The sequence below is a fragment of the Rana temporaria genome, chromosome 8 (genome assembly GCF_905171775.1).
Source record: "Rana temporaria chromosome 8, aRanTem1.1, whole genome shotgun sequence".
Lineage (NCBI taxonomy): Eukaryota > Metazoa > Chordata > Amphibia > Anura > Ranidae > Rana > Rana temporaria.
Genome location: NC_053496.1, coordinates 85,942,434 through 85,958,880, shown reverse-complemented (window position 1 = coordinate 85,958,880; position 16,447 = coordinate 85,942,434). Strand labels below are relative to the sequence as shown.

Here is a 16,447-nt window from a genome sequence, read left to right as displayed (position 1 = left end):
TTATGGAACTGTAGAATAATATGTATCTAACTGTGTAAATGAACCCAAAAAAGGTGTTAAAACAAATAAAGTTCAAGAAAACATCCTATTAGAGGTGCAGATCAAAAGAAATGTATATGCAAAAATATCATCAAGTCTGTGAATAGTGTCTTTAGTGCACTGCATGTATGGTGAAAATTTAATGTGGGGCTGCTCACCTCTGAAAGAACCTCCAGATTATAAGAAGTCTAAACAGGCAGTAACATATGGTAGGGTAATCCTCTGTGTCTCAATTAACATTTTACTTCATCGCCTCTCCAATAGCTTCCATAGATATTTACAATGAATGCAACAATGTACCTCATGGTAATAAAATAATATTGAATGCTCTCCATTTAAACAATTCAGAATGAAAGCGATCAGATATACTTACAAGGGATAAAAAGTGATCAACATGTGATAACACCCCTTCATCTCTCCTCCAGAGATCTGGATCACTGCCGCCTAAAAAAGGTATACTCGGCTTCAAATACCGAGTAGGGAGTCATGATACTATCACTAGGCTCCATCACAAGAAAGGGAAAAACCAAAGGGGTGGGGTGGGGGGGGGGGGGATGTTGGTGGGTTTGATTAAATGGGGATCAGAAAATAAAAGGTTGTAATAATGGGGAGGTCTGGTATGAAAGTGTGTGCTGGGGGGGGGGGGGTACTGCCTGTTTCCCACTTATTTTACCTTCCTGTGGAAAAACTTTTGGGTTCTGTAGATGCAAGTTTTATAACTTGCTTTCACTTCCTGTCTCAGGAAGTAAGAGTCAGGGAATGCCTAGTTGTGACCAGAACTAGTGTCTCCTTAGGATGATTTCCCCTATATTGCTGTGCTGGGGGACAAGAGAAAATTATTATTTTTTTTTTTTTGGGGGGGGGTTTCACTTTCAGTGATAACAGTAAACATGACAAATAGGTGAATCTACCTAACTTGGACACAGACAGGATTGAAAAAACCGAACCACTTCATCCAAAACAAAAAAAAAAGTTTTGCCTTTAGTTGTACTTTAAGCCCAATGGACATGTGTCACGTTTCATCCTAAATATGTACCTATGTAAAAATATGAATTTGTTGTCTGTTTCTGTGCCCTAGGCTCTCAGCAAAGCCAAATACTCATACAGCATTCTGAACAATCCAAACCCAAGTGACTATGTACTGCTTGAGGAAGTAACAAAAGAAACCTCCAACAAAAAGTCATCAACTCCCAAAACAGCTCAGAGGGTCCTCTCTGACCAAGAGTGTGTTTACCAGGCACAAAGAAAATGGAAGGGAGCCGGGAAATTCATTCTGAAATTAAAGGAGCAGGTTCAGGTATAGTAATCAGCTGCTGGGATTGTGCATTACACTTTATGGAAGTATGCATACAAGAGACATCCTCTCCAGAGGCTTTAACTGAAGCTTACTGGAATTTTAACACCTCCTTACATTTCACAGAGGATGTCTGTATCATTTCCGGTAGGTCATCTTTTACAGGATTACATGTCTGGTCTGCAGTCTAGTACATTTCACATACAACCTGCCAGGCACCTGCTTTGTCTTGTCACAACCTTGTGTGTGTTATTTGAAGATAGTATTACTGTGTCAAATAAAACTCTGTGAAGGTTAGAATTGTGAACTGGTGTCCCTGGAAGACCAAAATAACATGATTACTTCACAGTATGGTTACTTTATTTTGTCTTTCCCATTTTTAAATTTGAACAGCCCCAAATAGGAAGAACAACATATTCAAAATATTTGAATCTTTTTGTAAATAAATAATTTATTCTGAAATGCACATTATGTTGCATTCCCGTTGAAGCTGAGACGCAGTAATTACAATAACTGAGAGTCCGACATAAAGATGTTTCTTTGCAGGCAGCACGAGATGACAAGAAAAAAGGCCTTTCAATTGCTAGTGAACTGAAGAAACTAGCAAAGTCAAGCCGGCAGTCTCGGAACTTCACACTGTCACCTCAGATCGTGTCACCAGAAGGTACCCAGAATAAAGATGAAAAACCTGCATGCAGTTTGTCCTTCAGTGACTTCAGTGAATAGCAACTATATATGTGTGCATCATATTCCTTGCAGGTATGGGTGTTTTATCTGTTCCTTTTCTGATTCCTTCTCTCCAGTTTGAATTTGTTACATATTAATTTGATTGTATAAATGAGCTACCAATTATAGTGTCAGTTCACTTAAAGGTAACAAAATAGCACTTTGAACCAGTTTGTGAACTGTTTCAATTGAAAATGACATTTATTCCCTGTTCAATTAAGGGACACAGGATTCAGTCATTCTGAAACAATTGGGTGATGCTGCCACCTGCAGGAGGAATTGGACATTGGCAAATTAAAAATAAAATGTTGGCCAGCAAGGTATACCCCACCCACTTCCAACATGCTTCCGTTTTTTTGCTAATGTCGTAGGATGATGGATGTTTTAGGCTTATTGAGAAAAGTTTAAGCTTTCTTTTTTTTTCTTTTTTTAACTATTTACTGTTTATTACTTTTTTTATATCGACTGTGGACACCATGCCTGGACCCCACTGGACCAAAAATTGCTGGGAATGTGACCTTTGGGCACTAGGCTTTGTAATTGGCACTTTCCAGACCTTGTGTACCATGTTATTTAGCCACTTTCCAAGTCCAAACCCATGGCACAGCCTCTGCTGTGACAAAGTCTCTAAAGACTCTTAAATAAGTACACAATGCGGTCTGAGGAGCAGTGGGAGCTACTAGATTTATTGAAAGTGCCATTATTAACCCATTTTTTAAATTGGTTTCCAAGGAAAGGATTAACATACTGAGGAATTAAGTGCTGTGTGACTAGCCGCAGTGACATAGATATGCACTTCACATTCTGGTACCACATATCAGCGAGAGTTAGCACCTTCCTGCCATTATTCCTGTTCGCAAGAGACACACAGTTGCACCTTGGTTAGTCCTTGCTGCTGCTGCTACAGTGACCTTTAACCTCTAACTATTTGAACCTCTCCTGCTGTTAGCAGCTCATTTGTGAGTACACACATGTTTTTTATTTGATGCTCCTATTTAAGTTGTCTCTGTTAAACAGTGAAACATGTCGGATCCCAAATGCAAGGGTAGCAATTCCACTGCATCAGGCCTCTTCAGCTTATGACCAGCTAACAGTTCTTGGATGGCCTGCCATGTTCATTCTTGGAGATCTCACCTAGACAACTTGGATTGTTGTCCTCTGCATCCTATCTTCGGCATACATACACTCTTTAAAGTCTTTATCAGCTTCCTCAGGTGAAGTCTCCTCCTCTGCCTTATCCATCCTTTTCAAATCATTGTTTTCACTAGCCCTAATCTCACTCTGTCATAACTTCGGGTGGCTGTTGGCAACCTGTCGATCGCTGACAGATAGCTTGCGAAAACATCCCTGCCTTGCCGACCCAGCACTTTCTACAGGGCAGAGCAGGTGCGCGATCGGCCAATTCTTGCCTGCGAAGCGCCCCCCCGCATATGATTGGCTGGGGGGCAGGGAAAGCCTCTGAAATTGAATAGGCAGGTTCGGCTCTTGTACGAATGCGCCCAAGCTCTTTCCCTGAGCCCTGCATATTGTGAGCTTTTTCCCACTGCCCAGCCTCCTCTCCAATCCATTCAAGGTGCTTGTGGCATGGACAAGAGTGGATAGCTGGTGGGGATTAGTGCCAGAACTGCTGCTTCCATGCACTACTCTGCATCTGGTAACAACTTCTGCATCCTCCTGGTCCCCTATACCATACTCATCTAAACCCCTAATACCATACCCTCTTGACACCCCAGCCCTCCTGATCCCCCCCAGTGCTGTGCCCCCCTAACCCCCCAATACCATACCTTCTTGACCCCCCAAGTTCCATGCCCTACTGATCCCATGTTCTCTGCCCTGTTGGTCCCTATGCTTTTCATATTGCTAATCTCTGTATACTTCTCTTCATTTTACTGACCTACGCACACTGCCCTACATCCTACTGACCTTTGCCGTGTGTACTAAATCCTACTGACACTATATACCAGTGATGGCAAACCTTGGCACTCCAGATGTTTTGGAACTACATTTCCCATGATGCTCATGCACTCTGCAGTGTAGTGGAGCATCATGGGAAATGTAGTTCCAAAACATCTGGGGTCCTCTGCATCCTATCTTCGGCATACATACACTCTTTAAAGTCTTTATCAGCTTCCTCAGGTGCTCTATACACTGCTGACCTCAGTACACTGCCTTACCCAATACTGACCCCTGTACACTGCGCTACATGCTACTTACCTCTGGACACTGCCCTACCCATTACTTACACTATCCAGAAATCAGAGCATATAGCCAGTCCCTGAAACTAGTTGGTCTTCAGATGCAGAGATTTCTCTTTCGTTCATGGATGGACACAGCCTTAATCTTGACATAGTGGGAAATAGCCTAGCTTTAGGAGTGACTAGCCAGAAAGTGTTAACAACTTCAAAGCTGAACCGCCCCGCCCAGGGTGCGGGCCCACTGACTATATCCTCTCAGCCTGCACCAAGCAGTTCAGTTTTTTTCTGCCTAGTCAAGGAGAAGACATGGCCCCTTCAGGCCCATAGGCTTGGAGGCTTTTAGTTCAAATTAATTTTTTTGGATTTTTTATATATTTAAGTTTTTCCTGCGATCTTCGATCAACTGCCGACTGGGTGACAGGCTGGATCCCAGATCCTTGTAGTCCTCCCAGTTTCGGCCATCGAGCGTGTGCCGACCATAGCTATGCGCTGGGTCGTCTACGACATGCCCGTCTCTCTACGAGTGTGTCAAAGCCTGTACTCACCGAGACCGAGATGCTGAGGGCGGCTCACCTTTGCGACCCTGTGCAGACCACTCCCTGGAGTTGGGACAGAGGAGGGACGGCACAAGGAGGCACCGGTGCCGGGAGCTGGCAGGCAGACTTGGTGCAGCTGACAGAAGCAGGGCAGGTGCAGAAGACTGGAGACAAGTGTTGGTCAGGCAGGAACTGGTAGGTAAGTCTGGTAGGGTCCACAGGAGATGAAGGCAAATCCGAGTCACAGGCCGAGGGTCAAGGGCAGGAGAGTTCAGAGGGAGTCCATGAGAGCAAGCCAAGGTCAAGGGGCAGGAGACAACAGCAATCCAGGTAACATTAGCCAAAGGGTCAGAGGTTCCAGGTGAGAGGAGAGTCGTCAGGAATTCCGGGTCAAAACAGGCAGGTACGGCAACAGGTAAACACATAGGAGCTGAAGACAAACCAGCAACCTGTTCAGGGAAGGCTGCTGGTTTAAATAGGAGTGTCCGGCCTCTGATTGGCCCCAGGGTTGCCGCATACCTGCACGTGCGCGCTTCCACGCACACGGCGCGCTGCCGTACCGGGAGCCGGGACTGGAGCCCTGACAGTGCCCCCTCCCAAGGGGCGGACTCCGGACGCCCAAACTGTCCATCACCTCAGGGTGCTCCGCATGAAAGGCCCGAATCAGACGAGGGGCATGGAGATTTCGGGAAGGCTCCCAGGAGTTGTCTTCAGGGGGATACCCCTTCCATTTGATGAGGTATTGTAATTGTCTTCCTCTCTTCCTACAATTCAAGATGGCCTCCACCTCAAATTCCTTTTCCCCCTCAATCTCCACTGGTGGTGGCGGCAGTTCTTCTCTACCGTTGAAGGGGTCAGACACAACGGGCTTAAGCAGGGAGGCGTGAAACACAGGGTGGATCTTGTAGAACCTGGGTAAAGCCAACTCAAAAGCTACTGGGTTGATTTCTCGCCTGATCTCAAATGGCCCGATGAACCTTGGACCCAGCTTCCGAGAGGGAATAGGTAACTTGAGGTTGGTGGCGGATAGCCAGACCTTCTCACCCACTTTGAAGACAGGGCAATCCTTCCTCCCCTTGTCATGGAACCTCTTATAGTCCTGCTGAGCTTGCTGCTTGCTTTCCTGTAACTTCTGAAAGTTTTGCTGGATGCAGGTCACACGTTCCTGGACCGCTGGCACAGATGTTTCCGGGATGGAGTCCGGCAAAAAGGAAGGGTGGAAACCGAAGTTAGCCCAGAACGGGGTTTGGTTTGTGGAAGAATGTATGGAATTATTGTAAGCGAACTCGGCTGTAGATAACAAGGAGGATCAATCGTCTTAAGAGACTGAGCAAAAGCATCGTAGATACTGTTCTAGCGTTTGATTAGTGCGCTCTGTCTGGCCATTACTTTGAGGGTGATAGGCCGAGGACAGACAGATCTTCACTTCCAAAGCTCTGCAAAGTTCCTTCCAAAATTTGGATGTGAATTGAGTACCTCTGTCAGATACTATGCTTTTGGGCACTCCATGGAGCTTGATAATCTCTTTAACCCTTTCATGCCTATGCCTATGTATGACATTTGGTGTTTACAAGTTAAAATCCATATTTTTGGCTAGAAAATTACTTAGAACCCCCAAACATTATATATATATTTTTAGCAGAGAATCTAGAGAATAAAATGGCGATTGTTGCAATATTTTATGTCATACGGTATTTGTGCGGCGGTGTTTTAAACACAACTTTTTGGGAAAAATTTACTTTCATGAATTTTAAAAAAATGAAAAAGTAAAATTAGCCCAATTTTTTTGCATAATGTGAAAGATGATGTTATGCCGAGTAAATAGATACCAAGCATGACACGCTTTATAATTGCACGCACTCGTGGAATGGCGACAAACTACGGTAACTAAAAATCTCCATAGGCGACGCTTTAAACTTTTTTTACGGTTACCAGGTTAGAGTTACAGAGTAGGCCTAGTGCTATAATTATTGCTCTCGCTCTTACGATCGCGGCGATACCTCACATGTGTTATTTGAACACCGTTTTCATATGCGGGCGCGACTTCCGTATGCGCTTTCTTTGCTGCGCAAGCTCGCGGGGAGGGGGGCGCTTTAAAAAAATTTTTTTTTTGTTTTCTTATTTATTTATTTATTTTTTCTAATATTACATTTTTTTTTTTTTTTTTTTTTACATTTTGATCACTTTTATTGCTGTCACAAGGAATGTAAACATCCCTTGTGACAGCAATAGGTCGTGACAGGTACTCTTTATGGAGGGATCGGGGTCTAAAAGACCTCCGAGCCCTCCTTTGCACTTCAAAGTATTCAGATCGCCGAAAACGGCGATTCTGAATACTGTGTACTTTTTTAAATCCGGCGCCATTGGCAGCCGAGAAACCCGGAAGTGACGTCATGACGCCGCTTCCGTGGTTTCAATGCGCACACTGAATCAAAGCCGTTTACGGCTTTGTTTCAGAGCGCGCCGAGACGCTGGAGGCGCCGGATCGTGGATCGGGTCTCCCGGTGGGACGGGAGGCCCGGTCAGAGCGGCGAGAGGCGGCGGGAGGGGGGGGATGTCCCCTCCCGCTCCTCCGGCATAACAACCGAGCGGCTTTTAGCCGCATCGGTTGTTATGTTTGGAAAGCCGATCGCCCGCTCTAAACAACGGTACCGGGATGATGCCTGCGGCTGCAGGCATCATCCCGGTATAACCCCCGAACGCCGAGGACGCATATATGCGTACGCTCGGCGTGAAAGGGTTAAAAAAGATTTTGGCTGTGTCTGCCGCGGAGGGCGTACCCACCATGGGCAAGAAATGCGCCATCTTGGACAGACGGTCCACCACGACTAGGATCGTGGTAAACCCGGCTGAAGGAGGCAAATCGACAATAAAGTCCATGGAGATGTCAATCCAGGGCCGTTCTGGGATAGGAAGGGTTTCAGCAGCCCCCAGGTCTTCGTGTTTGGCCCCTTACTCCGCTGGCAGCGAATGCAGGAAGAGACATAATCCTTGCAGTCGGACCTCCATTTAGGCCACCAGAAGGAGCGAGAGACCAGTTCGGAAGTTTTACGGGTACCAAAATGGCCAGCCAATTTACGATCATGGAAGGTGCTGAGGATTAACTGTCTTGCCTCTGTTGGAACAAAAATCTTCCCACGAGACCACAGCAGGTCGTCCTTTTTCTCCAAGGAGGAAACCTCATGATCAGGGCACCGTTGGCATGCGGTCTTTAGAGCAGTCAACAAATCTGTTTGAGGGAGAAGCAAAACATTTTGAGGTGACAGGATCGTGCTGGGCTCGGAAGTATCGGGCGTCTCTGGAAACATCCTGGAGAGGGCATCAGCTTTTCCATTTTTTGCGCCAGGACGATAGGTAATATGGAAATTGAAGCGAGCAAAAAAAAGAGCCCAACGGGCTTGTCTGGGCCTAAGGCGTTTTGCAGACCGTAAGTATTCCAGGTTCCTGTGGTCAGTGAAAATGATAATGGGATGCGCTGCCCCCTCCAGCAGGTACCTCCACTCCTCCAGTGCAAATTTTATGGCCAGTAGTTCTCTATCGCCTACGTCGTAATTGCGCTCAGGAGGACTTAGTTTCCGAGAGGCGTAGGCTACTGGGTGAAGAAGCGACTTCGGTCCCTGTCTCTGGGAAAGAATAGCGCCTGTAGAAGATTCCGAGGAGTCCACTTCTAGAACAAAAGGTAACGTAGAATCCGGATGACAAAGTACAGGTGCCGAGGTAAAGGCCGCTTTGAGTTTGATAAAGGCCTCCTGAGCCTCTTGTGGCCACTGGAAGCGGTGCCCCTGGCGGGTCAACTTGGTGATGGGAGAAACAATTGATGAAAAACCGATGATGAATCGTCTATAAAAATTGGTGAAGCCAATGAAGCGCTGAACGCCTTTCTTGTCTGTTGGAGGTGCCCACTCCTGGATAGCACTGATTTTCTGGGGATCCATGGCTACCCCATTCACAGAAATGATGAATCCTAAAAATTGCACTGATGTCTTTTCGAACTCGCATTTTTCTGATTTGAGATAAAGCCGGTGTTGTCTCAAGATGGTGAGAACCTGCCTGACATGTTGCCGATGTAATTCTTTTGTGGCTGAAAAGATGAGAATATCGTCCAAGTAGACTACGAGGAAGTCATCTAAAAATTGTCGAAAAATGTCATTGACTAGATGCTGGAAAGTGGCGGGCGCATTACAAAGCCCAAAGGGCATGACCAGATACTCGAAGTGCCCGAATCTGGACCTGAACGCAGTCTTCCACTCATCTCCTGCCCTTATTCGGACCAAATTGTAGGCGCCCCGGAGGTCCAATTTAGAAAAAACCTGAGCTGATCGGAACCTTTGAAAGAGCTCGGGGATTAGAGGCAGCGGGTACCGATTCTTGATGGTAATTTTGTTTAACTCCCTATAATCAATGCAGGGTCTAAGCGATCCATCTTTTTTCTCGACAAAGAAGATCCCCGCCCCCGCTGGCGAGGAGGAGGGACGGATGAACTTCTTACTTAAATTTTCTTCAATATAGGCCTTGAGGGTCTTCAACTCAGTCTCTGACAAGGGGAATATGCGCCCAAAGGGAATTTCAGATCCGGGCAAGAGGTCAATGGGGCAGTCATATGACCGATGTGGTGGGAGACAATCGGCTTGTTTTTTGTCAAAGACATCCTTGAAGTCTAGGTAGGCTGGAGGAACATGCTGTAGGTCTTCAGGTGGAGTAGCTAACGTGGAGCAGGAGACTGGAACGGGTGCGAGACAGTGCTGGGAACAGTAGGTGGAAGGGAAGCTGACTTCTTTCTTGAGCCAATCAATGCAGGGCAGATGAACTTGTAGCCAAGGGAGACCCAGAATGATAGGGAACATGGGGGACGGGATCAAGTCCAAACAGAGGAACTCCCGGTGCCCAGAATCTGAGATGGCACAAAGAGGAAGGGTTTTCTGGGTAATCAATCCGGAACGGGGAAGAGAGCCGTCAGCCAGATGAACTTGCAGCTGAAAATCCTTGGTACGGCAGGGGATACGCAGCTTTTGGGCCAAGGATGAGTCCAAGAAGCAGCTGCAGGCCCCGGAATCAATTATCGCCGGCAGACGTGTTGCCCCTTCCGGGAGCTGTAGGGAAAGAAAGAGGATAACATAAGTCTGAGGCAAACTGGTAACAGGGAAATTGATAGCAGATGGAGGTTTCGACTTACAAGGCCTTACTGGGCAAGTGCGCAAAAAGTGTCCGGCGTCTCCGCAGTACAGACAGAGGTTAGATTGACGCCTCCGGAGTCTCTCTTCTGGAGTCAGAGGGGCCCGTACTATACCAAGCTGCATCGGCTCTGGGTCGGGTAATGAGGTGTTTGGTGGAGCTGGGTGAGGCGGAGGTACTGGAGCATATCTTGGTGGAACCCAGTTAGGCCGGTTGGACTGGAACCTCTCCGAACGACGTTCTCGAAGGCGCCTATCCAGCTGAGTGGCGGTTTGGATTAAATCCTCCAGAGAGGCAGGGGGTGCCGACCTTGCAAGCTCATCCTTTAGGTTCTCAGAGAGGCCCTGGCGGTATTGGTACCTGAGGGCCAGCTCATTCCAGCCTGTGTCAGCAGACCACTTTCTAAATTCGGCGGTGTAGTTTTCCACCGGCCGTCTCCCTTGATTTAAGCTGTGCAGAGTACCCTCCGCTGTGGCTGCACGTAGAGGATCGTCGTATAATTACCCCATGTGGGTGAAGAAGGTGTCCATAGAGTCAAGTATTGGACTGCGTTGTTCCATTAAGGAGTGTGCCCATGCTTGAGGCTCCTCAGAAAGGAGAGAGATTACGAATCCAACCTTAACAGCTTCGGTCGCAAAAGTTCTAGGTTGCAAGGCCAGGTAAAGGGAACAGGCATTCTTGAAAGCCCGGTATTTCCGGCGGTCGCCTGAGAATCGCTCGGGCATGGAGACTCGGGGTTCGGGATTACTCCCCATCATGGCAGGGCTTGCAGGAGCTTGGGCAGCAGAAGGTCCGGGTGAAGAGGCTAGGGCTGCAGCGGATGGACCTGGGGAACCGGCCAGTTGTTGGAGGCGGCCATCAATCTGGAGGTAGCCTTCCTGAAGCTTCTGGACTGCCTCTGTTAAGGCGGAGACCTGTTGGCACAGCGTCTCAAAGGGTGAGCGCGCCCTGTCGGCCTCAGACATCTGGCTGGTTTGTACTGTCAAAGCCTGTACTCACCGAGATGCTGAGGGCGGCTCACCTTTGCGACCCTGTGCAGACCACTCCCTGGAGTTGGGACAGAGGAGGGACGGCACAAGGAGGCACCGGTGCCGGGAGCTGGCAGGCAGACTTGGTGCAGCTGACAGAAGCAGGGCAGGTGCAGAAGACTGGAGACAAGCGTTGGTCAGGCAGGAACTGGTAGGTAAGTCTGGTAGGGTCCACAGGAGATGAAGGCAAATCCGAGTCACAGGCCGAGGGTCAAGGGCAGGAGAGTTCAGAGGGAGTCCATGAGAGCAAGCCAAGGTCAAGGGGCAGGAGACAACAGCAATCCAGGTAACATTAGCCAAAGGGTCAGAGGTTCCAGGTGAGAGGAGAGTCGTCAGGAATTCCGGGTCAAAACAGGCAGGTACGGCAACAGGTAAACACATAGGAGCTGAAGACAAACCAGCAACCTGTTCAGGGAAGGCTGCTGGTTTAAATAGGAGTGTCCGGCCTCTGATTGGCCCCAGGGTTGCCGCATACCTGCACGTGCGCGCTTCCACGCACACGGCGCGCTGCCGTACCGCGCATGCGCGGGAGCTCAATGGAGCCCTGACAGAGTGGCCGGTGAGCTATACGCTCCAGGGCTTGCATAGGACCGGTCTACAGGGCCGAGTCACAGTAGTCTGGCCGACAGCCACCTCCGTTACCATGCAGTAGATGTGCTATCCAGGATTCTTCCAGCATAAACCCACAGGAAGGGTAAGTAGCTACTACATTGCTTTAGCAAGAAGACAGAGCTGGGCATCCCTGGAGAGGTGAGTAAAGGGCCTTATCCCCCTTCTCCCCTCCTCCTCCCTCCTCCTCCTCCCTCCTCCTCCTTAGGCTCTCTGAGCTAGCTGGTCAGGGGTTCCTCTGGGGAGCTTCACTTGGGGAACCATAAGTCACTAAATCAGTGTAAAAAGCTGCATAAGAGATTCTGCTTACCTGTGTGTCCTGCTCCATGCTGTTGGCGGCCACGTTTGGTGTTTCCATGCTGTATTTCTTTACTTACACAATGTATAAAGCTGCATAAGAGATTCTGCTTACCTGTGTGTCCTGCTCCATGCTGTCGGCGGCCATGTTTGGTGTGTCCATGCTGTATTTCTTTGCTTACACAATGTATAAAGCTGCATAAGAGATTCTGCTTTCCTGTGTGTCCTGCACCATGCTGTCGGCGCCCATGTTTGGTGTCCATGCTGTATTTCTTTTCTCACTGGCGGCCATGTTCTTGTAGCTGCATCTTTATTGGCCTAGTGACACTCCACGGCCATTTTCCTGGCGAATTCTGCTGATGTGTACTGACTGTATAAAAGCAGAAAAATAAATAAAACTCTAAATGCACACAGCGCTGCGATCAAATTAGCATTTTATAATAGTTCATATGAAATACAATTAGTGTAGCAGACAGGGGTGGCAGTGATGGAACAATGGTCTTAGCATAGGTGCTCCTTTCGCCAGGGGATGTTCACCACGTGGGGGGATTTTGTTCCCCTTATGGGGATGCACTCACCAAATGTGTAATCACTATAGGCATTCAATACACCTCCACTTCCAACGTCTGCGCTCTCCACCAGAGATTTACTTGGTATATGGTTCCGTAATTACATGTGAGGGAAATAAATATCCATATAGAGTAGTACCGTTTGAAAATTGTAATATCCCAAAAGTACCCCCTTTACATATGAGCGTACCACAAAAGAACAGGCATGTAAATATGTGTTTGCTCAGGACTAACTTGACCCTGAAGACTGCTGTGTCCAAGTTCCTCCAGCGTCTTCCTGGTTCAGGTTCGTGGAGCGTACACGTCACTTCCGATTTGGTCGATGGGGAGTCCCCGCACTGACGCGTTTCGTCACTTCCTGACTTCGTCTGAGGGTGTGACTCCCCATCGTACCAACCGGCTTTAAGTAGAAGTCTGTTCCGCCCAGTCCACAGTGATGCTGTGCCAGGCTGAGGGTGGAAGTAAACAAGTCCCCTTTCTCCTGAGATATGGACCGTCGCCTACACCGCGCATGTCTGCTGTTGCTTACACAGCGAACGGACCCCATCACAGGAAATTACTCTGGGAACAAACATGGCATATTACTGTGTAGCGCCACACACTTAGAATGGTAAATGTATGCACATAGACAATATGAGTATACAACAAATATAGAAACATCACAATAGTATCAATGCCAACAGATATCCTGTGTATGATATTGTACAGGCATATATGTATGCGGTGTGATTATGCTTGTTGGGCTGACATATAAGGTGCCACTGGTCCCGTTAGCTGGCCCCCTGGCTGCACAGAGAAGCAGTCCCGGGACTGCTTGCATACCTCACCCATTTAATATCCGTTTGTTCCCCATTCCTAACTGTAAATTGTGTCACGGAGCTAAACCTCTATATAAGTATGAATGAGGTTGATAGACAGACAGGTATAGATATCAAAAATTTCCATATAAAACCATAAAACATACTACAATTACCACCTAATGATACTATTAAAACCGGCTGGCTGGAATTAATTGAGTAGACTAGGCAGGCTGTTTTTTTTTTAAAAGAGGTATGCTTGGATGCGATTTGAAAAATATAAAAAATACATAAAATGGGGAAAGGATATATAACTTGAGAAAGTAGGATAAGATATCAATAAAGTGGCAAATAAATGTCAAATAAAATTGTTGGAATAAAAATATCAGATAAAAAATAATGGATAAAGATAAAAGGTAGGTCTAGGGACTCTAGGGTAAAATCATCAAGTATCGCTGATAAAACAATTAGGGCCAGATTCAGGTAGGAGATACGACGGCGTATCTCCAGATACGCCGTCGTATCTCTGAGTGTGAGGCGTCGTATCTTGGCGCCTGATTCAAAGAATCAGATACGCCAGAATTTGTCTAAGATATGACCAGCGTAAGTCTCCTACGCCGTCGTATCTTAACTGCATATTTACGCTGGCCGCTAGGGGCGTGTACGCTGATTTACACCTAGAATATGTAAATCAGCTAGATACGCCTATTCACGAATGTACGGCTGGCCGTCGCAGTACAGATACGCCGTTTACGTAAGGCTTTTTTCGGCGTAAAGTTACCCCTGCTATATGGGGCGCAGCCAATGTTAAGTATGGACGTCGGGCCAGCGTCAAATTTTCCGTCAAGTACGTTGTTTGCGTAAGTCGTTCGCGAATAGGGCTGGGCGTAATTTACCTTCACGTCGAAAGCATTGGCTTTTTGCGGGTTAATTTGGAGCATGCGCACTGGGATACTTTCACGGACGGCGCATGCGCCGTTTGGAAAAAGCATCATTTACGTGGGGTCACAATAAAACACACCCACATCTTCCACATTTGAATTAGGCGGGCTTACGCCGGCCTATTTACGCTACGCCGCCGCAACTTTGCTTTGTGAATACTGCACTTGCCTGTCAAAGTTGCTGAGGCATAGCGTAAATAGGATACGTTACGCCCGCACACAAATATGCGCTCCCTACGTGAATCTAACCTTAATGTCCAATTCTACGTTCAGGCCTTTGGGTACTAAAACATCAGTTAAAAAAATTCATTTGGTCTCCAGTTTGGACAACTCACGAACTCTATGTGAGCCTCTCCAATGCTGTTCTAGATGTTCTATTCCCCAAAATTCAAGGCCTGATGGATCCTGATTGTGTTTAAGTTTAAAATGTAGCGAGACATTATGGTCCTTAAAACCGATTTTAATGTTGTTGATGTGTTCAGCTATTCTTATCCTTAATAGTCTTTTGGTACGCCCTATGTAAAGAAGACCGCACGGGCATCTTAAGGCATATACCACAAAGTTACTATTGCATGTTATAAACCGCTTGATACCGAACTGCTGATTATTGGACCCAGAGGTAAAATTTTCCAGACCTCTTATTGGTCGTGCCACTTCTCTGCAGGCTTTGCATCTTCTGCAGGAAAAGAAGCCATTCCTGTCCCAAAATGTATGGGGTTTAGTAGGAAGATCCAGGATTTTTTTAACCACCAAGTCTCCATAGTTTGGGGCAATTCTATATATAAACTGGGGTTTTGGTGGTAGTTCTGGGCCTAACTTTTTATCCAATAGTAGAACGTGCCAATGTTGGTTGAAGATTGTCTCTACTTCCTTGTATTGGCTGTGGAATTGCGAAAATAAAGCCCCACTCTTTTGTATTCTTAGTGGGAGCTATTGCTTCAGGTTTTACTTGTAAACATACATCCCTGGATACTGCACCCACCTCCTCAACAATGTTTTGCAGGGTCTGTGGGTTGTAGCCTTTCGCCTCAAATCTTTCATTCAAAATTTTCGATTGACTGATAAAATTACTGATCTCAGAGCAATTACGCTTTACCCTCATAATTTGTCCTTTAGGAATGTTTATGAGCCATTGAGGATGGTGGCCGCTAGTAGTGGGTAGATAACTATTTCTATCGGTAGGTTTAAAAAACACTTTAGTCTCCAATTTGTTGTTCTGCCGGTATACTGTTACATCCAAAAAGTTTATTTCCTCACTGTGCCATTCCGATGTTAACCTAATATTGTTGTTATTGATGTTTAAAAGCGTTAAAAATTCTTGTAAAGACTCTACAGATAATATGTAAAATGGAGTTGATCCGCGCTATCCCCAAATGGGAGGTGTATTGTAGTGCCACAAAGTGCAAAATAAATTCCACCAAAAATGTGTTCCTACTAGAACACAATAACGTAATGTGACAAAAAATATATATGACAAGGTGCTGCAATTATATATTAGTTAGAATAGTAAACTAAAGATAAATGTGATAAGGTAAAAAATAATGCGCAACCTGAAAGGTCGCATGAATCAGCGACTAAAATGGCATGGTCCGCGACTAAAAAAGGTGTATGAATATATATGTGTGTGTGAATATATAAACATAATCATATAAAAATTGTTCAAGTAAATATAATCCTAATATTAATATATAGTGAAGGCAAGGAGCAATGTGAATAAAAAATGACAAATGCTAGCACCCCCTTCAGCAATGATCCTGTATGGTCATTTGAGTCCAAACAGAAAAAAACTCAGGAGTCCAACAAGTAACAACTTGGAAGTCCAAAACAGATAGCAAAGCATAGTAGCAAAAAATAAAAACTGCAGGTATTCAATCAAACACAGGAGCAGGGATATGAATATTCAGTATTATGCTTCCATCAAATAAGGTAGATAAATGGCCGCTTACCGACTCAGATGGACCTCTATTATGGAGATCATACGAGCTCAGCACACATAAATTGGTTTACCAGGCTCCGGACATGGAAGTTGATTCACAGCAGAAGATCCTTTTCACCTCTCCATGGGACACCGAACACTCCCTTGTATCAGCTGGATCTTTGTCTTAGCGCATATACACCGTCTCCTCTCAGGACAGTAAAAGGGGTGTTCGGTATGCAGTTTGGGTCAAAATAAAAGAGGAAAACTTCATGGTGCAGTATGAAAAAACATATACCCTTTATGTATTTAGAGTTTTATTTATTCTT

At 46.3% G+C, this 16,447-nt stretch overlaps 1 protein-coding gene across 5 annotated transcripts in view; it reads left to right on the top strand.

Moving 5' to 3' along the window:
- Positions 1 to 16,447, top strand: part of PLCE1 (phospholipase C epsilon 1) — a 509,323-nt gene that overhangs the window by 478,715 nt on the left and 14,161 nt on the right. For 3 of the 5 annotated variants that reach the window (XM_040362142.1, XM_040362141.1, XM_040362144.1), the window contains 2 exons: positions 1,118 to 1,336; positions 1,880 to 1,997. In XM_040362142.1, coding sequence (XP_040218076.1) covers positions 1,118 to 1,336; positions 1,880 to 1,997 — 337 coding nt within the window. Of the gene's footprint in view, positions 1 to 1,117; positions 1,337 to 1,879; positions 2,093 to 16,447 lie in introns of all 5 variants that reach the window. The other 2 variants (XM_040362145.1, XM_040362143.1) reach the window with 1 other exon arrangement.